This window comes from Vombatus ursinus, unplaced genomic scaffold, assembly GCF_900497805.2.
Source record: "Vombatus ursinus unplaced genomic scaffold, bare-nosed wombat genome assembly UNPS02014770.1, whole genome shotgun sequence".
NCBI classification, from domain to species: domain Eukaryota; kingdom Metazoa; phylum Chordata; class Mammalia; order Diprotodontia; family Vombatidae; genus Vombatus; species Vombatus ursinus.
Genome location: NW_020954548.1, coordinates 39,205,651 through 39,229,274, shown reverse-complemented (window position 1 = coordinate 39,229,274; position 23,624 = coordinate 39,205,651). Strand labels below are relative to the sequence as shown.

Here is a 23,624-nt window from a genome sequence, read left to right as displayed (position 1 = left end):
GTCCGCAGTGGCGGGAGGGTTGAGCGGCCGGGACCCGGCGGGGCTGCCGAGAACGTTGCGGCCATGGCCCGAGGTAGCGGAGGGAGCGGGAGGGTCCGGGGGCGGCGTGGGCGCCTGCTGGGGCGGCAGGGAGTGTCCAAACTCCGTAGTCCCCAGAGCTGGGTGGAGCCTGACCCCGAGAGAGGCCCGGCCGGGCCCCGGCCTGCTCCGGGGGTCCGCCCTGCTGCTCCCGGGGCTCGGCCTCCGGCTCCTGCCGGTTCCGTGGTCACCCAGGGCTCTGTGTGCACCCGCAGCGGCCTGATTATCCGCTACCATCTGGTCCCAGCACCCCCTTGGTGCTTGTCCCCCCTCCTTCTCCGGGAAAGCCTGGTGGGGGGAATGGGGATTGAGGGGGGCTGTGGAACCCTGGGCCAGGCCCTTCCACTCACTCTCTGCACCTCAGTTTCCTCCTGCTTCCAATGAAGAAGTCAGAGGGGATAACTTCCGGACCCTTAGGTGACGTCATAGATGGACTCGATCTTAGATTGATTTGAGTGCACCGGAGGTTTTTAAAGCCCCTGTTCTGTATAGAGCACAGTGCCATTCATTGGGAAAGATTACAAAATTTAGGAAAACTAAAGTTTCCGATTGGGCACATTGACGGATGATTATAATGCTAAATAATACACGATAAGCTCATGAGAGAGTGCTGACAAAGTGCTGAGTGGACTCCAAGAGGGGAGTGGAGAGAGATCATTAGAACTGGAGGTAGAGATCATGACAATTTCCTGGGTTGGTGGTGTTTGAGTTGACCCGCGAAAGGTCAGTAGGAATTTCAAGGTGAGGGAGGGCTTTCCAAGTATAGGGAACTATATAGGGAACAAGGGCACCAAAGTTTGAAAGTGTCCCTGGCTTTTTGAGAGGAGAGGGGGGTAAAGAAAGTGTAGTCCAAGTTATTTGAAAAGGAGGAGAGGTCATAGGGCAGCTTATTAAGTCATTGTAGAGATGGAGAAACTGAAGCTCCCAGAGGGGCAGTATCTGGGTGGTCACATAATGAGTACTAACAGCAAGCAGTGCTCTTGAATTCCAGATCTGAAGGAGCTTCAAATGACAAGTGAGGTGCATGTTAGGGAGGAGCTAGGGCTTTTCGTTTAGGCTAAAAGGTCCCAGGTTTGTTTTGTTCATTCAGTATTTAGCATAAATTGTCTCCTACTGTTAGTTTTTTTTATGCCAGTGTTTTATTTATTAGTAGACTGGAAACTAGAGACCGTGTCTTATTCATTTTCATGTCTCCAAAGCATTGTACAGGTCCTTGGGCTTAGTAGCTACTTAACAAATGTTTATTGTTGGTGATGGTTTAAACATTTCTGAAAAAAACATCCTGAGTTTGTGAAATCTCATAGTCTAGATCCTCTGAGAATCGGTAGTAATAATTCATTTTTTCTATGGCACTTTAAGGTTTACAAAATGCTTTTTTCATAATCACCGCCTTGAGGTAGGTAGTGCAGGTATTATCATTTTATAGAAGAGAGGGCAGGCTTGGAAAATCAAAGTTATTTATTTGCTTGTAGTCACACAGCCAGTATCAGAGCAGGAATCTACAACCATGCCTCCTAACTCCATGAGCCAAACACTATACCACATTATTTCACTGATCAGCCATCATTTTATAGGGGGGAGAGGGTCATTCCAAGGCATTGACATTGTGTTGACTTTTCTTGTCAGTGTGGCAACATCCATTTCTGAATGTCTTTAAACACTTGAAAGTAGAAGAATGGAAAAGATCCACCAAGGAGGGTGATGTGACTACTATTATGGTAATCTGTCAATATCTTGGCTGTTTATCCTTGGGTCCTGGGAATTCAAAGCCACCCTCCCTTCCTACTGGGAACTCCCTAGGAGCTCATCACTCATATCAACTCTTTGGGCCCTGATTGGCTCAGAATGAATGTAAATAACAATTGTTTCTGTTTTGGTCAGAAATCCTGAGGGTCTTCCCCTCCTGGATCTTTTTTTTTTTTTTAAGAGTCCATTCTTTGCCTCTTTTCTTATTAAGCCTTAATCACTGAATGGGCCCTGCCTCAGTGAAACTGACACCTGTTAAAGACCTTAGCTTGAAAAGGCCAACATCCCCCACTGCATCCTGGGCTATCTCTGCTTGTCCTGATCCATGTCTGGCCACTGGACCCAGATGGCTCCGGAAGAGAAAGTGAGGCTGGTGACTTTGCAGAGCCCTTTCTCACTTAGATGCAGTTCACTTGCATGTCATGGCATCACCTCCCTGATGTCATGGTCCTCTTTGAGAATGAAAGACAAACACCAGCAGTAATCATCTAGGGTTTACCAAGTTGGTTCTTGTCTACTTTGCTGTTTGAGGTATAAACTTAATTTTAATTTTTATCTGGCTGACATCTCTTTCTAGGATAAGACACTGAAGGCAACAGTTTATCGTATTCGTGGCGCCATTCCTGCTGGCAATTTTATTCAGCTCCCCAAAACTAGCACTCAGTCTCTGGGACTGACAGGGCGATACCTCTACCTACTTTTCAGGCCTATTCCCATGAAGTACTTTGTTGTCCACTTGGATGTGACTACTGAGGTATGTGTGAGACACATTTTGTTATATGGTTCTCATGTTATTCAGATGAATTAATAGATATGGAAGCATTTTGAGATAGATAACCATGCCGTGAAAATGTAAGGTGGTATTACAGAAGAATGAGAAGGGACAGAGAGCAAGAATGTAGCCTCCCAATGGCCAAGACAATTTGTCCTTTCCTTTATAGTCACTTGAACATTTCTGCCTTTACCTCCTCATCTTCTGATTAGGTTATATATCTCTCTTCTCAGGATAGCCAAGTGATTCGAATCTCGTTCTCCAACCTCTTTAAGGAGTTCAAGTCCACATCTACCTGGCTTCAATTCCCTTTCATTTATGAAGAAGCTACAGGACCTTCAAAGACTTCTAAGACAGGTTGGTCCAGGGACACCCTGAAAGTTCATGTTATACTAGTTCATATTTACATAGTGCTTTAAGTTTATCCAGGATTTTCTGTGTAGGTAGTACAGATGTTACTATGGTCATGTTACACAAGATCATAGAGGTGACGGTTTGTCCAGGGTCACATGGCTAGAGAGTAGCAGAGCCAGGATTCAGTTTCAGTTCTCTTGACTCCAGTGCTCTTTCCCCCACACTAGGCTGATAGCCTAGAAAGAAGGTTTTGAGATGTCATTACAGAAGGCGATGCTAGATTTCTTCAGTGACGCTGAACAGGATAGCCTCTGAGGTGTTTCCACCTTAGTAAAGAGAAATTTATGCTCAGGAATTAGATGAACTAAGTGCTCTTTTGAGCAAAATGGGCCTGTTGCCAATCTGCATGTTTGATGGTTGTTTCTGAATGGTGACTTAATGAAAGAACAAGAGGAGGGAAGGAATATGTGTTGGGAATTAGAAAGGATCTGTTTTGCCAGCAGAATAGTAGACAGTATGGCATGGTACTGAGGTCAGATTAAGAAATACACCTCTTTCCTTAAATTTTCTAATTCATTCTTTCTGGGTTGGTATGGAGAAAGGACCAACTTAAGAGGATAGACTTGATGAACGTGTAGGAAGGTGTTGCAAATTGATTGTTTATTTCCCTAGGAGGTTCTGATTATGATAAATTTAATATTTGACCCTGGGTATTTCTGATTTCCAGACCTTATTGGTGCAGCTCCTAACTATGTGCGATGGACTTGCCTTCAGCTCGATCTCCAGTTCATTCTAATAATGTATCTGAATCGACGTTACAGCCACGTAAAGGGTATCAAGCTCTGTGCCAATCAGCTGGTGAAAAATATTTATACCAGTGACCTGTCTTTTGATCCAGGTGAAGAGTCAAACCCAGGAGAGTGGCTCTTAGGGAATTTAAGTTGAATGGCTTAACTTATTTTTTCTCATCTCCTCTACTTGCTCCTTCTCTTCTTGTCTACAAACATACTCTGATCTACACAAAATTATTTATTTTTGTTTTGATTTTCAATTCCAAATCTTCCCTTCTGCATTGAGAAGGCAAGAAATATGATACCCATTATACATATTAAGAAATATGGTATCTGTTATACATATGAAGTCATGCAAAACATTTCCATATTAGCCATGTTGTGGGGGAACAAAGCAAGAAAAATAAAGTGGAAAGAAATGTGCTTCAGTCTTCACTTAAGAGTTCATCAGTTCTCTTTCTGGAGGTGGATAGGATTTTTCATCATGAGTCCTTTGGAATACAATGAGTAGATCATTGTTTTGATCAGAAATCTACTCTTAGCTTAAAAAACTAAAAACTTGCTTAAACCCTGCTATTTTTCTTATGTTCTGGTCCTCCTCTCTCATCTTACTGCCAGACTTTTAGAAAGAGTAATTTGTATTTGCTGGTTTCCTTTCTTTTCCACCCACTTAACTCCTTGTAATCTCATCTTCATCCTTTACATTCTGATTCGATTTCTCCAAGGCCACCAGTGATCTCTTAACCATTAAATGATGTATTAGAAAGGGCATTGGGTTTGAGGTCAGAGAGTCTGGGTTTGAATTCCAGCTCTGTATGAACAAGTCACAACTTCTACATAATCTCAACTGGGCCCTCACTGCAGCAAGGCAATCCTTTTGTACTTCCCTAAGTGATTCACTATCCTATTCACCATAGCAGCTTTTTCAGACCTTTTCATCCCTTTCAGATCTCCCAAGCTCCCCTCCCCCACCTTCTTAGCTAAGAACCTTACCTTAAGTTTCACTGAAAAATTAAACCCATTTGCTGAGAGTTCTGCTTCTCCTCTCCTCATCTCACATCTCCCAGATACCTTGTTCCAGTTTCTCTTCCTTCACCCTTGTCTCACATGAAGAGGTAGTTCTTGTCAAGTCAATCCTCTCTACATGCACAGGGGATGCAGTTACACCTTCTCTAGTAGTGTATTGCTTCATGTTATCCCCACTCTGTCACTTGTCTTTCTTCTCTTGTCTATTACAGGCTGCTTCCCTTCTGCTTGCAAACATGCCCATGTCTCCCTCATCTCAAAAAAAACCCTCACTTGATCCATTGATCCCCTGTAACTATAGTTATACGTCTCTCTTTTTTTTGTGTCCAAACTCCTCTTGGAAACCGTCCACTACTGATACCCCCACTCCTTTTTCTCTTCTTGCCTTCTTAACTTTCTGCAGTCTGGCTTCCGACCTCATCATTCAACTAAAATTGCTGTCTCCAAAGTGACCAGTGGTCTCTTAATTGCCAAATCTAATAGCCTTTTCTCAGTCCTCATCCTTCTTGACCACTCTTCAGCCTTTGACACTGTGGACACTTCTTGATATTATTTTGTCTTTAGATTTTTGTGATGCTACTGTCCTGGTTCTCATCCTACCTATCGGACTACTGCTTCTCAGTTCCCTTTGCTAGATCTTCATCCAGTTCAACAAATGGTGGGTATTCCCCAGAGCTCTGTCCCAGAACTGTTTTTCTCTTTCTATATTTCACTTGGTGATCTTTGACTTCCATGACCTCCAGAATTATATATCCAATTGCCTTTTGGGTATCTTGAACTGGATATCCCATAGAGATCTCAAACTTAATTGTCCAAAACTAAACTAATCATCTTCTCCCAAAACCCTTCTGTCTTCTCAGCTTTCTTATTACTGTCAAGGGTACCACTATCTTCCCAGTCACCCGGGTTTACAGTCTACATGTTATCCTTAATCCTCCTTCTCTCTCAACCCCTGATATCAAATTCATTACCACCTCCTGTTGATTCTGCCTTTGTAGACTTCTCTGATACTGCCACCACCCTGGTATGGGCCCTCATCCCCCATCACTTCACACCTGGATTCTTGCAGTAGCCTTCTGGTTGCTTTCCTTGCCTCAAGTCTCCCCATTCCAGTTCCTCTTCCATTCAGCTGCCAAAGTGGTATCCCTAAAGCTTGGATCTGACCATCATACCTCTCTATTTAGTAAGCTCCTTATTATCCCTAGGATCTAAGATAAAATCTTATTTGGTATTCAAAGCCCTTGATCACTTGGCTCCAGTCTTCTCCGACCTTACTCCCCTCCACATACTCTGCAATCCAGTGACTCTGGCTTGCTTGCTTGGACCTGCACAAGACACTCCATCTCCTGACTCCATCACAAGCTGTTTTCACTGGCTTTTACCCATGCCTGCAAAGGTCTCCCTTCTCATCTCTGCAGTTACTGAGGAGTTAATCTTTTCTTGTGGATTTGTGTTTTAGATGTCTAGATCAGGGCTGGGGAACCTGCGGCCTCAAGGTCACATGCAGCCTTCCAGGTCCTCAGGTGTAGCCTTTTGACTGAGTCCAAGTTTTATAGAACAAATCCTTTTGTTAAGGTATTTGTTCTGTGAAGTTTGGATTCAGTCACAGGGCTGCACTTCGGGACCTAAAGGGCCACGTGTGGCCTTGAGGCCGAAGGTTCCCCACCCCTGCCCTAGATCGATCTGCAGAATTTCTTTATTGTCAGTGCCTTCTGTTTACTTATATTTCAAGCCTTACTTCCTTAATTGGGACTTTGCGTTATGGCTAGGCTTCTCTTGCCGGCTTCCACTTCTACTGATGTCTGTGCTCAGAATGCTGGAGGGCATAAGGCCCACTTTTCTGTGTATAGAGGACTGCATTTTACAAGGTCCTCAGGGGTTGCGGCTGAGATCAGCAGGCTGCAAACTTTCAAAGCCCCAGTATTTATTCTCCCTTGGAGCTTTGTCAACCCCTATGTGTATCCTACTGCCCTTGAGCTTCCTTTTTAAAGCATTCTGATCTTCCTGCTCCCTGGTAGCATGTATTACTGGCACCAGGTGTCTTTGGAGTATAACGGGGATATACTTGTTGACCTCCAGATTCGCTGCTTGACCTACTTCTCTAGCTAGACTCCTTCTTTAATGCCCTGTAGGCTTCTGTCTCTTCTCTCATGCAAGCCTGGGTTGGGTAATGGTAATTAGTATAATTTCTCTTTGTATTTTTTTAATCATTGTTTAGTCTGGCACTTTTAAAAAAATCATTACTGGAATACTTGTGTGGGAACTGAGTTGTTCTTGCACCTGTTTACTTTTCCGTCTTTAATTGGAACTTACCTTACTTGGGATTATTTCTTCCTGAAACTCCACTTTGTATACAATATCTGCCCTGCTTAAAACCTTCAGTGGTTCTCTGTTGTTGATGAAATTATATCCATATTTTTTAACCTAGTATTCCAGTCTCTCCACAATCTGACCCTTCCTCCCAGTTAATACTCTTTTTCCCCTCTCCAAGGTACCTTGTATTTACTTATCTGTACATATGTTATTTCTCCTTCATCTTAACCAGCAAGTAGTAGGTTTCTTGAGGGATATATAAGGAGGAGGTGAGGCTGGTGACTTTGCACAGCCCTCCCTCACTTAAATCCAATTCACTTGCATGTCATGGCATCACCTCCCTGATGTCATGTTCCTCTTTGAGAATGAAGGACAAACAGCAATAGCAGTGTGTGTGTGTGTATGTGTATTACATTTTGGTTTGAACTGAATTGTCTTTTGTTGTATCTCCTCATGTATCTTTGCAGCATGAACCTTAATTCCAGCTAAACCTATCCATACATTGTTCCCCGAGCATACCATATGCTTTCTTATCTCTCCCTTTCTCTAAACCTTACTCTTTTTAAGATGCCCAGCTACCCCTGTTTATAGTGATTGCTTTCCACTCTGAGCTGTATTGCGTGAACAATCCCTTTGGTACATCACAAATATGCTTCTGTTTCTGAATTTATTTTTACATGTGTATCCTATCCTGATTCTGCAATTAGATGTAAACTCCTCTGGGGCAGAGATCATATCTTATACCTCCTATTCCTGGTGCTCAGTGCTATATACATATATGTATATGTATATATGACATATATATGACGATGTCTTTCTATGTATGACTATATTGTGTACATATAGGTATGTTTATATGTATCATATGCATTTAAATATGTTTAATATAAGCATATGAATATGCATATATTAAGTACTCAGTACTGATGATAATTATAATCTGACTCTTAACTTAGACTTACTGACATGTACCAGTTCCCCACTTTGACAGAGCTAGAAATTTCCAACTGCTAATATGGTCTTGATAGTGAGAAATTCCAAGCTGGCCACAGCGACGGAAAGCAGGCTGGGTGTAATTGTCAGCCAGGCTGGGTAACCAGATAGATTTTTGTTTTTTCTACTTATGGATAGGTGTCACTATCTCAAAAGTCCGACAAACCAAACTGGCTCTCAACCCCATGCCCCGAGAAATGTCATTTCCTGTTCCGAAGGGGGAGAAATGGCATGATCGTTATGTGTTTATCAGGTATGTATCTTACCGCTTCCGAACACGAGCTACTTATTGTATCAGAGAATCTTCTTTCTTTTTATTTGTGAATTGTGAATTTAATAGCAAAGTAACATAGATATTTTTACTCTTTGTGGATAAAAAAAGATTATAGGAAGTAGTTGTAATGAAAAGAAAAAAGTGAAAAGAGAGGGAAAAAATCCCACTTCTCAGATGAGTAATGAAAACATTCATTGTAAACCATTGCATTTGTACATTTCATCTGATTCTGGCTAAAGACAATTCTTTCAGCTCAGCCCTATACTCCCATTCAAGAGACAGAGAGAGGGAGCTGTCATTCAGTCATGAAGTCTCTATCCTTTTTTATCCACAGACTGAAATTTGCCCAATGTCCATGTTCACTCTTCTCTGGCCTCTTAATCTAGAGTTTGGGGTAAGAAGAGCATAGAGAGCGGAGGAAGGAAAAAAAAAAAGAATGTTGTCTGTAGCTCTTCTAATGTTAAGAATTCCTCTTTTCCTAATTTTAACCTTAGAGTGCTGGGTGTCATAAAATCACTGGACTAGGTATCAAGAGACCTGAATTCTAGATTTCTCTTTATCAATAATTTAGCTGGCTTAGGGCAAGTTATCTGGCCTCTCTTTTTTTTTCCTTTTTTTAAAATTAATTAATTTATTTTTAGTTTTCAACAATCACTTCCATAAGCTTTTGAGTTTTAAATTTTTCTCCCCTTCTCTCCCCAAGATGACATGCAATCTGATATAGGTTCTACATATAATCTGATATAGGCTCTACGTATACATTCCTATTAAATATATTTTCACATTATTCAGGAAGAATTAGAACCAATAGGAGGAACCACAAGAAAGAGGAAACAAAACAGAAGAAAAAAAAAGAGCAAACAGTATGCTTCGATCTGCCAGAGAATCTTCTTATGATACTTTGTGGAAATAGTGCCATCTTTCCTAGTCCACCACATTCTTCTCTTTCTGCTGGGAGTGTGAATGCATGAGTGATATACTCTAGAACATAAGTTTTCAAAATTTTTGGTTTTAGGACTTCATTCTTAAAAAATAAGGACCCTAAGGAGCTTTTGTTCATATGGGGTATATCTACAGATATTTACTGTGTTAGAAATTAAAGCTGACAAATTTTAGAAGTATTTATTCATTTAAAAATAAAAATAAACCTATTACATGTTAACATAAATATCATTTTTAATGAAAAATAACTGTATTTTCCAAAACAAAAATTAGTGAGAAGAGTGGCATTGTTTTCCATATTTTTACAAATCTCTTTAATATTTAGATTAATGGAAGACAGCTGGATTCTCATATCTGCTTTTGTATTCAATCTCTTGTCATATGTCATTTTGGTTGAAATATGTGAAGAAAATTCAACTTCATACAGATATATATGGTTAGGAAAGGGAAGAGTATCTTAATAAGCCTATGATATTTTTAGTATTGTTATCAAAATAGTTTTGACTTTGTGAATTCTTTGAAAGGGTCTCAGAGACCCCCAGGGCCTGTGGACCACACTTTGAGAATTACTCTGTTAGAAGAATGACTTTCCTTTCGCCCTTATTCAAGGTTTCCTACCGATGACTCCCAAATGCGCCATGATTCGCTTCGGAACTGTCTTTCTCATACATCAGGTAAGCAGACAGAGAGGTCCATAAGCTGGGTAGAGTGGGTTGGACATTTTGTGTGAGGCTAGCCCAGTTGATAGAGAAACCTAGAGCAATGAGGTTATTCTAGCTCCTAGGGCTGTAGAATTTCAGACTTGAAGGGACCATGGATGTCATCATCTAGTCTGACTTCTAGCTGGAGCACGAATCCTCACTATAACTTCCCCAGCAAGCAGTTATCAGACTCTGCACTTCTCTGTCTTCTGAGGTAGCTGATTCAACTGGTAGACAACTCTCATTTTTGGTAAGTTTTTGTGCACTTTCTTATTTTGAGCTAGTCTGCCTTATCTTTCTCGACAAACCAGCAGTGGTGCCTATGTGGCATCTTAGACTGTCAGATAATCTAGTCTTCTTCTTTAATTCTTCATACTGAAATCAGTTAAACAACCCTTGCTTTCCTGCCTTAGGATCTCAGGGGCCTGTCCAGCAGCTTCCACAATCAGTGACTGACAGCAGAACCATCCAAGATAAAGTGTCACTCATCCAGCAGATAACCAATCCCATGGCTGTGGGTATCAGCTCAGCTTTCTTTACCCTCTTTTCTGGTACTTGGTCTTCAAGAATTATTGTAATTTTTCCTTCTGATTTTGTTGGTTCTAGGGACCTGTGAGAACTAGGCTAATGATTTTTTTTTTAAACTCAGTGGTCACATCGTTCTCCTTCGGTTCAGAAGTTTGTCCCTGAGGTAAGTCTGACCTCTGGGCAGCTGGAAACCTCATACCTTGGGGATCAGAAGGGCCGCAGGAAAGGAGTTCTAGCTGGTGGAGATGCTACTGTCACGTGTGCGGCAAATGATGGTGGCATTGACGTGTATGTTCACAAATTGGGCAAGGGACCCACCATCCTTGAAGACCCTGGCCTGGGTGAGGTAAGCACTATGTGCTGTGATGGTGGCAGCTCTTAGCACATTTTGGCAAAAATTTGGGTTCTCATCACAGCACTGGGAGAAACCCAATGAACCTTTTCATAGAGGAGAGCTCAGATATTCCATTGAAGAGTTAGCTGTCTCATAGTAACTACTAGAAGACTCATCTAGGACAAGGAAGGTTTATGTTTTGGTGGCAAGATGCAGAGAGGTTTGTGGGCCAGTGGGATGAGTCCATAGGCCTTAGAAGAGATCTCTGTGTCACTTATACTGGTACTCATTTCTGCAGATAGCTGTCATTTATGGGGCACCTAGCCCCCCCCATATCTGATCTGCTGTCTTAAGATTGTCATGGATAATATTAATTGGGTTATTTCCTTGTAGTTCTTTCCCCCATCTCTCTTTCCTTTCTTATCCAGATTACAAGCCCAAGGCTGACCAAATCAGAGACCATTTCTACCAAGAATTCATCTCGGTACAGAGTAAGGAAACAGCTCCTTCCCTTTGTGCTGAAGCAATGTTTTGGCATTTTTGAGTTGGGTTCTGCTCTGAAATGAAATTGACCTTTAGAGATATGAATGTAAACTGTACAAATATCAGCTTCTAGTCCAAGGACGGTAGTAAGAAGTGGCATTCAGGTTCCTTCTTGGGCTATGGAAACCTTATCTGGCTCCTCATTAGAGAGTTTTTTTATCCTCACAAGACCAAGTCATCTTCCATGTTGACTGATTGGGTGTCGTAATACGTATCTCCCATTACCTCATGAAGGACTTGCTTAAGTGATTAGAAAAGGTCCAGTGTTGTCCTGGAAGTTGTAAGGCTTCTCAGTGGGTAAAGATGAAAGTGGTATCATATTTTAGATCTCAGTATGTTTATTCATTTGTTTTAGTGTCTCCTTCCTGACCCGATCCTGAAGCTAAAGGGAGTGATTGGCTTTGGAGGCTGCAGCACCAAATGGGTCAGTGAGCAGGGGTTAGGACTGAGTTTTAAAATCTTTTTGAGAGGAAGTCAGTGTCTGGGCATAAAATGAACCTTTTTTAAAAAAAAATCCCTTGTATTATGAAAAAGTACCTTTGGTAGAAACATGTTTTGCATGACTTCACTTGTGTAATGGAAAAAATATTGTTTGCCTTCTCAATGGCTGTGGGAGGGGCCGGAGGGAGGGAGAGAATTTGGAACTAAGAATAAAAAAATGAGTATTAGAGAAAGTACCTTTATAGTAGAAAGAAGGTCTTTGAATTAGACTTCCTAAATTGAAGATCGGCGACATCACTGTGTTAAAAACTGACTCCTTGGAAGTTAATTGGCATCTTCTTCGATGTTATTTATTGATTCTTTGAGACTCTCTCTATATCTTGACCTAAATTCTTAATGTACTTTGCCTCAGAAGTGGCCCTCAGACTAGGAGCTCCCATTTTGTTTCAAGAAGTGCACTGTGTGTGTGTTCTTAAGAGTATTGACCAGTCTTTTTCATCATTACCCATTGATTTGTATGTGGTATGAGATAATGGGTGCCCTGGCCTTATTGTGTCTGGGGCTGCTGGCCTGATTTCGTATTCTTGTTTAATTTGCCACTTAGGGGGAAATGTCAAGAGTTTTGGTAGGTCAACCCACATAGGTGATTATGAAATTCCCTAATTCTGACTCCTCTCCTGGGCTTCACCCTTATGCTGTAGGCCCTATGGTCTAAGGATGGTTCCTATTTGGTTTATCCTTGTCATGCTGTAATTGTGGCCTTGATAGTGGAGACTGGAGAGCAGCGCTTCTTGATTGGTCACACAGATAAGGTAAACTCTATTTCTTTCTGAAAAATTGGCTTCTTAGATCCAGGGGATAGGACAGAGATGACTTGCTTGTCACTTCTTAGGCTGTGGAGATTTGAAATAGTTATACCATTACTGAGAGAGATACCTCACTATGAATTCCCTTTTTTTCCTTGAGTATTTTCACGTGTTCTGCCAAGGGCTGATGTTTCTTCTAGGTTTCTTCCCTCACATTTAACGGGAACAGTACTCTGCTGGCTTCATCACAGATGGGTCCCCTGAGCATGGTACGACTTTGGAATTTTGAGACAGGAAAATGTCTGTCAATATTTAAAACTCACATTCACTCCATATGCTTCCTCAGGTAGGTTTCTTGGAAAGAAGGCTTTCTAGGTTTGTTTAATTTTTTTTTTCTGGTTACTCCCATTGATGTATGTGAAATCTAAATAAACCCAAAATAGCAGACTTGCTGGGCTAACAGCATGTTTTCTCCATTTTCAGCTTTTCTTACAGCGGAGCTGTCCTCTGTGGTGTTGGAAAGGATAGACATGGGAAGACGGTAATAGGATTTTATATTTAGTGTTGTAATTATTTAGGTGTAATGAGACTTCATGATTCAAATGTTATCTCAGGGTTTGTGGCCACTGTTATCCCTAGAGATTAATTTATAAATTAAACACTTGGAGTAATTTTCACGTAGAATAGAAAAAGTGTGAATTTATTATGTTAAGAAAATATCATTGGCATGGGGCTAGGGCAACCACATGTTGGCCTCAAAGTCATTTGAGGAAAGAGCCTGACTTACTTATCTGCCTTAATAAATGTTTCATTTTTTGGATGGAGATTATCCAGAAATGGGGGACCTAGCTCCATTAGTGCTGTCTTAAAGAAGCGGAGTTTAGTACTCCTGAGTCCCAGTAAGATGCTTTTTTTCCTGATGGTCCTGCTGTTAGATCAGTATTATGAGAATGCTTATGCTGATGATCTGCTACAGATGGTGGTGGTGTGGAACACAGCCTCCGTGAGTCATGGAGGGGAGGTGACTATCCTTGCCAAGGCCCACACGGATGTGGACATCCAGGCCTTGAAGGTTGCATTTTTTGACGATACCAGGTAATGAGGAAGAGGGGTATTTTCATGATGGGAAACTGGCTGTGGGGCCATTTATCCATGAGGCTGTATTGAAAAGCTCTCAGCTGAGTTTCTTTTGCCTCATTATAGCACCATCTCAATTATCCACGGTTGTGGAAGTCAGGAGAGTATGAAAAATTAAGTCTTTGGTTTCAGATTTCTGCCAGAGCTGCTACCCAGATTGTCTAGAATTGGTTTCATTATCTTACAGAATTTGTTGCAAATAAGTAGTGCAGTGACCAGTGGTCAGGGAGAAACAAAACAGTCTGTGGATCATCAGCCACTATAATAATTGTTGGTTCTATACCATAACTGACAGAGTACCTCACAACAGTCCTGTGACACGTCGATATTATTATCTCCATTTCATAGAAGAGGAGACCGAGGCTCACAGAGCTGAAGTGATTTACTTAGAGTTATACAGTAGGTGTCAGAGTTAGGCTAGGCTTTGCACCCAGACCTTCTGACTCAAAGATCAGTCTTCTTCCTCCTACACTGCCAGTCGTAATTGAAGTCTAGACACTTCCATCATTAGCCTTACCCTAGTACATTCCTTGGGAAGCAATGAAGTGAGAATTCCTTCTGTTGCTTTCCTCCTTGGGATTGTGTGTAACAGGATGGTGTCATGTGGTCGAGACAACGTCAGACTGTGGCGGATTCGGAGTGGCACCCTGCGCTCATGTCCAGTAAATCTAGGAGAGTACCATGCTCTGGAATTCACAGATCTTGCCTTTGAAGAAGGACACGTTGCCAATCGAGAACCTAAGGATCGGACGCTGTAAGGATTCTAACTCCCTCAGGCCTGAAGGGGAAAGATGCCCGGCTGGCCCCGGTGTGTGGCTCTTAGAACCTGATAAGGGGCAAATGAATCTATCGCCTGTTCAATGCCCTGGGGCCAAGTATGTCAGAGTTCAGATGATGGAAGAAAGCCACCAACAGTGCCAGGGTGAACATACCACCTGTCCCTATCCCTGCTGAGCTTTACGGCAAAGTTGTTTACAGAAACAGAAGGCCTCAGCTAGCTGAGCCTTTTCTCTCATGAAACTTCACAAGTATTTAGATTATTTCAGTCCATCATACCTGCCAGTTAATTTGTTCCCTGTCCATTTGGAGGGTGGGAGTCTCCACTGTCCTAACTCTTCCAGCTTATCTTCTGTGACTTTCAGCTTTGTCTGTAGCCGGAGTGGTCATATTCTAGAAATCAACTACAAGAACGTTACTATCCAAAATGCCCGACGACTCCTCCCTTCACAAACTCCACCTATTCACCGCAAAGAGAAGCAGACATTCGCCTCGGGTACACATCAGTATTCTTTGCCACAGTTTAGTTGCCTGGAGTAACAGGAGTAAGGCCTCTTCCACTTCTAACAGTCTATAAAACTAAGAGTGAGTGCTTGCCACCAAGTTCTCAAGGCAGCAGTGCTGAGGCCTGTTCTTACAGTGAGGTTGGGAGTGATGATTAAGGTACAGAATGGAGTTCATTTGTTGAAATGTCATGGTTATTTGCTGGGTCAGATTGAAAATGAGGGTCTTGACCAGGTGGATATTGGGGTTTTCTTTTCTTTCTGCATGACATGATTAAAAGATCTGACTATGTCCTTGGTCATTAGCTATAGACCCTGATCTCTGTGTGTGTGTGTATGTGTGTATCTGAGGAATCTTAAGGGTCCTCGGATCATGCCACTGGGAAAGTGCCTTTTTACATTGGCTACCCTTCTGGGCTGTTCTTTTGGCCAAGTGGAGCCTAGAAAATAACTTGAGATGTCAAAGGGGCTGTAAGAAAGCTGGGGCAGGATCCAGGTATGCTGAGAAGCTATTTCCACCACTACAGTTCCTGATAGAATCCCTGTCATGTAGAAATTGGAGAAGGAGTGATGTGAGATGTTTCCAAAGTCATATTTTCTCCTAGTTACCTCCACAATAGGAAATGCCAGGTGTCACTAACTTATGAAGTGGAAAGAGGAATGGACATTGAATCCAGGGACCTAGGTTCAGGTCCCCACTGCCAGTTACTATCTGTGTGACTCTGGGTCCTGTTTTCCTTACTTGTAAAATGTAGCGGTTGAACTGGATGACTCTCAGGTAGCTTCTACCTCTAAATCTGTGATCTTTATGGAGAATGAAGTTTACTTCAATTATGGAACGTTCTTTTATGGGTGAAATAGTCCCCCACAATGGTTACCATCAACCAGCCCTTTAGCCAAGTAGCTTCTGACAATAGGAGTTTCTCTCACAAAGAAGAGAGAGAAGAAGACTGAACAATTTAATTCATGTCTTTCTCTTATTTTCAACCTTGATTGTGAAAGGTACATGTGACATAGGGCTTCATGGCAATGTATGATGATTGATACAGACTGATTTTCACTTTTAGGTCCAGGGATTGCCATCAATAGCATCAGTATTTCTTCCACCTTCTGCGCCATGGGCTCTGAAGATGGCTATCTGCGGCTCTGGCCACTGGACTTTTCATCTGTCTTTTTGGAGGCAGGTGAGTAACTTCTTTTAATCTCAGATCCCCACTTAGCCGAGAGGGATAAAACCCTTCATTAAGAGAGTCCTGGAGTCAGGTCTGAGTTTTGCTGATTTCTAGTTGGGTTGCCTTGAAACCACTTAGTTTTTTTTAATTGTAGTTCCCTCATCTGTAAACCTGAGATAGTATTTGACTGTGAAGATCAAATTAAATAGAGTTTATAGTGCACTTTGTAGCTGGGAAGGGCTCTCCATGTCAGCCATTTTTATGAGTCATCTGATGGACAGTGAGGGAGAATTACTGACGTGCCTTACAAAGGAAAGAGCTGACACTCAGAGGTGAAGCAACTCTCTTAAGATCGTGTGACTAGTAAATGGCAATGCCTAGAGTCAGAGGGCTGTGTTTGAGGGTCTGGAGCACCACATGTGCTCCATCAAAGCCTCAGGTTCCCCACCCCTGGTCAAGAACAAAACTGAACGTGTCATTAGCAGAGGAACTTATTAGATTGAATCTTTTGTTGTGAAATTTCACAGTCTAATATCCGTCACATTCAGATGCTAGTTTCCTAGTGAATAGAAACACGGGGAAGATTCTGTCTGTTTTCGTGTCTGTTCTTCACCTCTCCACTCTGTCTCTCCCAGAGCATGAAGGAGCAGTCAATTCAGTCTGCATTAGTCCAGACGGGCTTCGGGTCCTATCCACCACCTCCACTGGGAACCTGGGCTTCTTGGACATCCAGTCCCGAGGCTATAACACACTTGTGCGCTCACATGCTGATTTGATCCTGGCGTTTGCTGTAGAAGGACACCAGAAACAACTGGCCACTGTCTCTCGGGACAACACCATACGAATATGGGACTTGGTGACTATGCAACAGGTAGAGGATGTTTCTAGCTTGTGCTAAAGGAAGAATAATTTATGTGAAGAAAATAAAGGCCTCCAGTCTTTATTGTGACTATGGCTGGACAGCAAAGATGGCATCTGCCATGGAATGTTTAGTTGACTTGGTTTATTTAGTGATAATCATACTTCATTTTTGTTAGTAGTCCCAGGAATGTCTAGTTGTAGTTCTTCTAGAAAAAAATATTCTTTACATTTTTTAACCTGGTTTAATGGGGACCTGGGTCTCTGATGTGTAACGGAAGGTACTAGGATATTGGTTGTTGTAGGGTTTCTATGCTTGTCTTAATTATCCTGCCTTGGTCCTTTCCTATCTACAGCTCTATGATTTCACCACTACTGAAGAGACCCCCTGTGCCATAGTCTTTCATCCCACGCAGCAGGTCTTTGTCTGTGGCTTCAGCAATGGGGTAGTGAGATCCTTCAGCTTGGTTGTCTCTGATCTCCTGGTGGAATACAAGTATGTGGCCTAAGTGGATTAGAGCTCTCATAGTACAAATATCACAAGTGATGGATGTCTTAGTGGCATTGTCTCATAATTCAGAATGACTGAGTTAATGGATTCTAGGCTGCTGAGGGAGAAATTTATTCTGGGCTTGGGTCTTGAGGAGATATCCATGTTATTTTTTAGAGAAGCTTGAAATCAGGTATGTAGGGCCATTTTTCTGTAGAATCTGGCCAGGGCTGAGATCCCTTTCCTTCCTCTAAGCTAGGTAGCAAGAAATGGGGATGCCCTTTTAGTAGATGGTATTGGAGATGTATGAGAGTACAACCCAATCAGTGTTCTAGCTGTGAAACTAAGCCGTCTTCTGGATTTTACCCCACCCTCTTGCCAATTTCCTCTTCCTATAAGTTTGATCTATCTATCTACCTACCTATAGAGGGAGATTTTGTGTGTGTGTGTGTGTGTGTGTGTTTGTGTGTGTGTGTGTAAAATCTCCTTAGAAGTTTCTTGTTCTGCTTGCAAGGAAAGCATTCCTAGACTATCATCAGCCTCTTTTGAGAGGGATGGGAGTTTTTGAGGGCTTCATATTGCCCTTCTCCCAGCTCTGATTCTGGCCACCATGTTAGCAGCCCTGAAGGCAGGTCACTGGTCCACTGGGAGCCCGTTTTCAGTCAGAATCCCTCCGTGAAACATAGTTGAAGCCCCTCTCAGTTGCTGACGGCAGGTTCTGGTGAGGATTCCTGGCATCTGGCGTGCACAAGTAAATGGGCGGGTCAGCACTGTATTGATTAGCTGCTGCGCCTCATAGGATTTCCTGTGGCCCGAGTCATGGACTTTGTTTTGTATGTCATGTAGGCAGCATCTAGGAGCAATCATGGGCTTAGCAGTGTCACCAGATGGCAACTTCCTCTACAGTTCCTGTTCCCAGGGGGCCCTGGCTCTGTATAACTGTTCCACTCCAAAGTACAACGTCCTCCGAATGCTAAGTAAGGCTTGCCATTTACCTCTCTCCTTTCTTCCCAAACTCAGTTTTTCCTGGTGTCCCAGATTACCCCAGTAGAGCTGTGTCTGGAATGATCTAGGACAGGGGTGGGGAACCTGCAGCCTCGAGACCACATGTGGCCTTGAGTGTGGCCTTTTTACTTCGTCCAAGTTTTATAGAACAGATCCTTTTATTAAGGGGATTTGTTCTGTGAAGTTTGGATTCAGTCATAGGGCCGCACTTGAGGACATAGAAGGCCACGTGTGGCCCCAGACCTGCAGGTTCCCCACCCCTGATCTAGGATTTCCTGTCAGGGCCAGTTAACTTCATGTCTTTGATGCCTATATGAAACGTTTTTCTAGGCCTGTCACCTTTATGTTCAACCTTCTCTGTTCACCCCCAATAAAACACATCTGTGAGCAGTCTGTCATGTGGGCACTGGTTTAATGTATCTCCTCACCCTAACCAAAATTGCTGAAACCTGAATTTGGTAGTGTTTAGATTTTTAGTATTAAAGGTCATTGACTTTTTTTTTGACTGCCCCTTGTACACTTGCCTAAGGGTGCTCCCTCAGAAAGGGAAGGCTTTTTGGCTTTTCGGGGAGGGATTAGAACTGGGCAGCTCCAAGGTTTATCTTGCAGAAGCCATTGGCAAGGTAGGTAATTGGCTGGGTAGATAATTAATATTTCTTCATGGTGAGGTGTTTTAGAACTGGAGAAAAGGCAGATTGTAAAGAACTCAGACATCAGTGCCCTCATATAGCTGCTCTTCAGCTCTCTTTTTGTGTCATGGGTAGGTAATGTGGTCTGCCAAGATGCTGAGTTGGGCACCAATGTCCTGGCTGTCAATGGGGATAGCAGTCTCCTGGCCTTTGTGGGCCCCTCCAGATATACAGTGACCATTATGGATGCCTCCTCCTTAGATGAGGTAACTGGGAGTGGGCAGCTCTTGGGTTGGCACGAAGACAAGAATTTCTCATACCTGGGAGAGAAATCTGCACATGCTTCCTTTGCCTCTGAGGCTGAACGGTGGAATGGTTGAACCGCATAGTAAATGGCTGACACTGGGATGCCTGTTCTTGCTCTTCTTGAACTATTTGTACTAGTTCCAGGTAGTTATTTCCAAAGCCTCAGTGAGGGGAAGAAGGTGTGTGAGAGGCAGTGTTGACCGTGACCTTACCTATTGGCGTTTCTTTTATGAATGCCCTTGTAGTGTGTTACAAAGGAAATAAAGTGTCTTAGCACTCCTGTCCTTTCCCTGATCTGAATGAGGAAGATGATTTCCAAAGGAATGGAAACATTCCTTTTCCTTCCCAATTACATAGGGGAGTTCTAGGGCCTTATTGTTATCCAGGCTACTTTGTACAATTAGTGGCATCATTTTCTATTTCTAAGCTACTTCGGATTGATATCAGTATCCTGGACTTGGACAGCACCAACTTAGATTCTGCATTGGACATTTGTTTTGCCCCTGTGTCTAGTGGCCATCTGCTTGTGTCTACTTCTTCCAACAAAGTCCTGGTGCTTGATGTCAAAACTGGTTGCTTGGCCCGACAGGTAAGAATTGCCTTGTGCTTCCTTTATCTCAAAGAATACCCTAATACCCATATACTCAACCATTCCCATAAAGATTTTATAGTGATGATGAAAGGACATAGGTTTCTGTTTGCTGATGTCTACTCAGTTACCTTTTTTGGTGGTGATTTCACATATGTTTTTTTCTATTTAAAAAAAAAAATCTTCCTTTCCCTCAAATATCTTGAAAATCAGTCCCTTCCTGCTTTAAAAATTATGTTGCCTCAGACACTCATCAAGTACTAATGTGTTGGAGTCCAAAGGCGGTGGTTTTACATGCGTCAGTGATGAGAACATTGTAGAAATGTTGGCAAATTTATTTCACTTCGCCTCTGTTTTGTTGTCTTCTCAGTTTCATCTGGAACTGCTCTTGGGATTATCTGGCTTTGCCTCATAATTTTCTCCTCTATTGCTTTTCATTATCTTGTGACGTAATCTTATTTGTCATCTCTACCTTTTTTCTTTGTCTTATAATGTTCTGGTATATGATGAACTTACATGCTAGGCCTGTGTTGCCTCTGTATCTCCACTTGATAGAGAAATTGAGTGATGGCTGACTAATGTGGTTTCCAGACTTTTGGGGCTGCATTATTGTGACAACTTGCTGTACGCTCATTAAACTTCTCTAAGAAAGGTTTCTGTTTCCCATTTTTCAGAGTCAATAGCTTGTTGAAGAAGGTTGAGTTAGAGCTATTATAATTGCCTTCTCATCTTTATCCTTCTTACTTATTTGTATTGATTTTGATCTTTGCAACCCAGTGAATTATAAACCGACTTAAACCTAAGAAATAAGGGTTTTGGATAAATTGCAATACACTTAATTAGCATTAGAATTTCTATAATATCCTCTTCTTGTTTTCTTGAAGGCTTTTATGAACCTTCTATGCTCTCTAGTATTCCTATGCTTTCTTCTATAAATAGCCTAGAGGCTAAAGCAATCTAGAGTGATACAAGATGGTATGCTTATCAATACATATAGTTTAGAATTTTATAGTTCATAATAATGCTAACTCCCATTTATTTAGCATTTTGTAGTTTTTAGAACAGCTATCTCATTTCAGCCGACAACAGTTCCATGAAATAGGGAGTTCAAGTATTATTATTTTCCTAGTTTTATAAATAAATCAGATTGATGATGTGAAATTGATTGATGAAACATGCCTTGAACCCACATCTTCTGGCTACTAGTCTGGAGCTCTTTCTGCTGTGCCATGTATCCTTCAATAAATTGACATGGTTATTTTCTTATCTTTTTTTTAATTTAAAAAATTTTTTTATTAATTTATTTTGATTTATCAACAATCACTTCCATATGCTTTTGAGTTTAAACTTTTTCTCCCCCTTCCTCCCCACCACCCTCCCCAAGATGACATACAATCTGATATAGGCTGACATGATTATTTTCTAAGTAGGTATGTTAAATGACCTGCCAAGGACTCGGCAACAAATCCACACGCCAACTTTAGGGTGGGAAAGAAACCCCATTTCTATTGGAAGTAGGAGAATTTAAATCACCATATTGTTACATGTTTCCTCTAGAGTATAATTAGAACAGAACCTATCACTGCTAGCTTATTCTTGATGGCCTGAATTATGCTGATTTAGCCTTGTCAAACCTCAGCCTTGGATAACTCCCACTATACACTGCCTTTGAGCCCACATGTCATGCTGAACTAAAGTGGAGAAAATAAAATCATGCATGTTTTGACTGGGTGCACTACAAATTCATGTGACACAACCTCAACTGTGTCCTCACTGCTGCCAGGCAATCCTTTTATACTCCTTTATCAATTCACTATCCCACTCTCCACAGTGGCTCTTCCCGATGTTCTCATCCCTCCTCAAACTTACCATGGCTCCCCCTTCCTTCACCCTCTCAGCAGAGGATCTTGCCTTCTATTTTACAGAGGAAATTGAGGATGTTTCCTGTGAGCTCCCTCTTTTCTCCTCTTCCTCATTTCATATCATTCCAGTGTCTTCTGCCACTTTTTCCTCCACCCCTATCTCGTATGATGAGATGGTCTTACCCCTAACCAAGGCTAACTCTTCTATCTGCTCAAGCATTCTGTCTCCTCCTACAGATCACCCTTTCTGCCATTCCCATCTATCATTATTTTCACTCTCTCCCTGTCTACTGGCTCATTCTCTACTTTCTATGTCTACTCCATCCTCAAAAAACCCTCACTTCCATCCCTGCTGTCATCCTATATTTCTTCTATGCTTTGTGGCTAAACTCCTTGAAAAGGCCCGTCCACATTAGGTGCCTCCATTTTCTCCTCTTACTCTCTTCTTAACCCCTCATCATCCAGTTTCCAACCTTATTATTTCACCAAAACTGTTCTCTCCAAAGTCCTCATTCTCCTTGACCTCTCTGCAGCCTTTTACACTGTTGATTGCTCTCTCCTTGATACTTTCTTCTCTCTAGATTTATGGGAGACCTCTCTCTCCTGGTTCTTCTACCTATTTATTCTCTCTTACTCCATCTCTTTTGCTGGATCCTCATTCAGAACCTATCCTGTACGTATAGGTGTTTAATTATGGGTTCTGTCCTGGGCCCTTTCTGGACAGCATACTAAAAAGCAGAGACATCACCTTGCCAACAAAGGTCCATACAGTCAAAGCTATAGTTTTTCCAGTAGCAACGTATGACTGTGAGAGTTGGGACCATAAGGAAAGCTGAGCACCACAGAATCAACACTTTCTAATTGTGGTGCTGGAGAAGACTTTTGAAAGTCTCTTGGACAGCAAGGAGGTCAAATCAGTCAATACTTAAAGTAATTAATTCAGACCATTCACTGGAAAGTCAAATACTGAAGCTGAAGCTCTTTGACCACATAATGAGAAGATGGGACTCATTGGAAAAGACCATAATGTTGGGAAAGATTGAAGGCAAAAGGAAAAGGGGATGGCAGAGGATGAGATGGATAGACAGTATCATGGAAACAACAAACATGAACTTGGACAGAGTTTGGGAGATAGTGGAGGTTAGAAGGTCTTGATGTGCCATGGTCCAGGGGATCATGAAGAGTTGGACATGACTGAACAACTAAACCTGGGCCGCCTTCTCTTCTCCCTTTGTATTACTTCTCTAGATGATCTCATCACCTCCCATGGATTTAATTACTATTTCTGTGCTGACAACTCTCCGATTTACTTATCCTGTCCCAGCCTCTTTGCTAATCTCCAATTTTGCATCTCTGACTGCCTCTCAGACATCTCAAACTAGATTTCAGTAGACATCTTAAACTCAGTATGTCCAAAGCAACTCATTGTCTTTCCCCCAATCCCTTCTTCTTTCAGACTTCCCTGTTACAAAATCTTCCCAGTCCTCTAGGCTTACAACCTACAAGTCATCCTGGATTCCTCACCATCTCTCATCCTGCATTCTCCCACCCCAGTCTGTAGCCAAGCCCTGTCGATTCCACCTTTGCAACATCACTGGAATAAGCCCCCTTCTCTGCTTGGACACTGACACCAGTCTGGTACAGTCTGGTACAG

The 23,624-nt window shown here is 42.1% G+C and overlaps 1 protein-coding gene across 5 annotated transcripts in view; it reads left to right on the top strand.

Annotated features, from left to right (window-relative positions):
* WDR90 (WD repeat domain 90) overlaps positions 1–23,624 on the top strand; it is a 52,765-nt gene continuing 29,141 nt past the window's right edge. For 2 of the 5 annotated variants that reach the window (XM_027862939.1, XM_027862938.1), the window contains exons 1-23: positions 1–73; positions 1,705–1,796; positions 2,402–2,578; positions 2,830–2,953; positions 3,678–3,848; positions 8,212–8,326; positions 9,899–9,963; positions 10,404–10,504; positions 10,640–10,864; positions 11,281–11,343; positions 11,751–11,819; positions 12,538–12,648; positions 12,843–12,988; positions 13,126–13,183; positions 13,619–13,737; positions 14,372–14,533; positions 14,922–15,052; positions 16,127–16,243; positions 16,867–17,102; positions 17,446–17,585; positions 18,426–18,556; positions 19,349–19,479; positions 19,947–20,108. In XM_027862939.1, the coding sequence (XP_027718740.1) occupies positions 64–73; positions 1,705–1,796; positions 2,402–2,578; positions 2,830–2,953; positions 3,678–3,848; positions 8,212–8,326; positions 9,899–9,963; positions 10,404–10,504; positions 10,640–10,864; positions 11,281–11,343; positions 11,751–11,819; positions 12,538–12,648; positions 12,843–12,988; positions 13,126–13,183; positions 13,619–13,737; positions 14,372–14,533; positions 14,922–15,052; positions 16,127–16,243; positions 16,867–17,102; positions 17,446–17,585; positions 18,426–18,556; positions 19,349–19,479; positions 19,947–20,108 (2,856 nt within the window). In that variant the 5' untranslated portion in view covers positions 1–63. Of the gene's footprint in view, positions 74–1,704; positions 1,797–2,401; positions 2,579–2,829; positions 2,954–3,677; positions 3,849–8,211; positions 8,327–9,898; positions 9,964–10,041; positions 10,241–10,403; positions 10,505–10,639; positions 10,865–11,280; positions 11,344–11,750; positions 11,820–12,537; positions 12,649–12,842; positions 12,989–13,125; positions 13,184–13,618; positions 13,738–14,371; positions 14,534–14,921; positions 15,053–16,126; positions 16,244–16,866; positions 17,103–17,445; positions 17,586–18,425; positions 18,557–19,348; positions 19,480–19,946; positions 20,109–23,624 lie in introns of those variants that run through there. The other 3 variants (XM_027862941.1, XM_027862940.1, XM_027862942.1) reach the window with 3 other exon arrangements.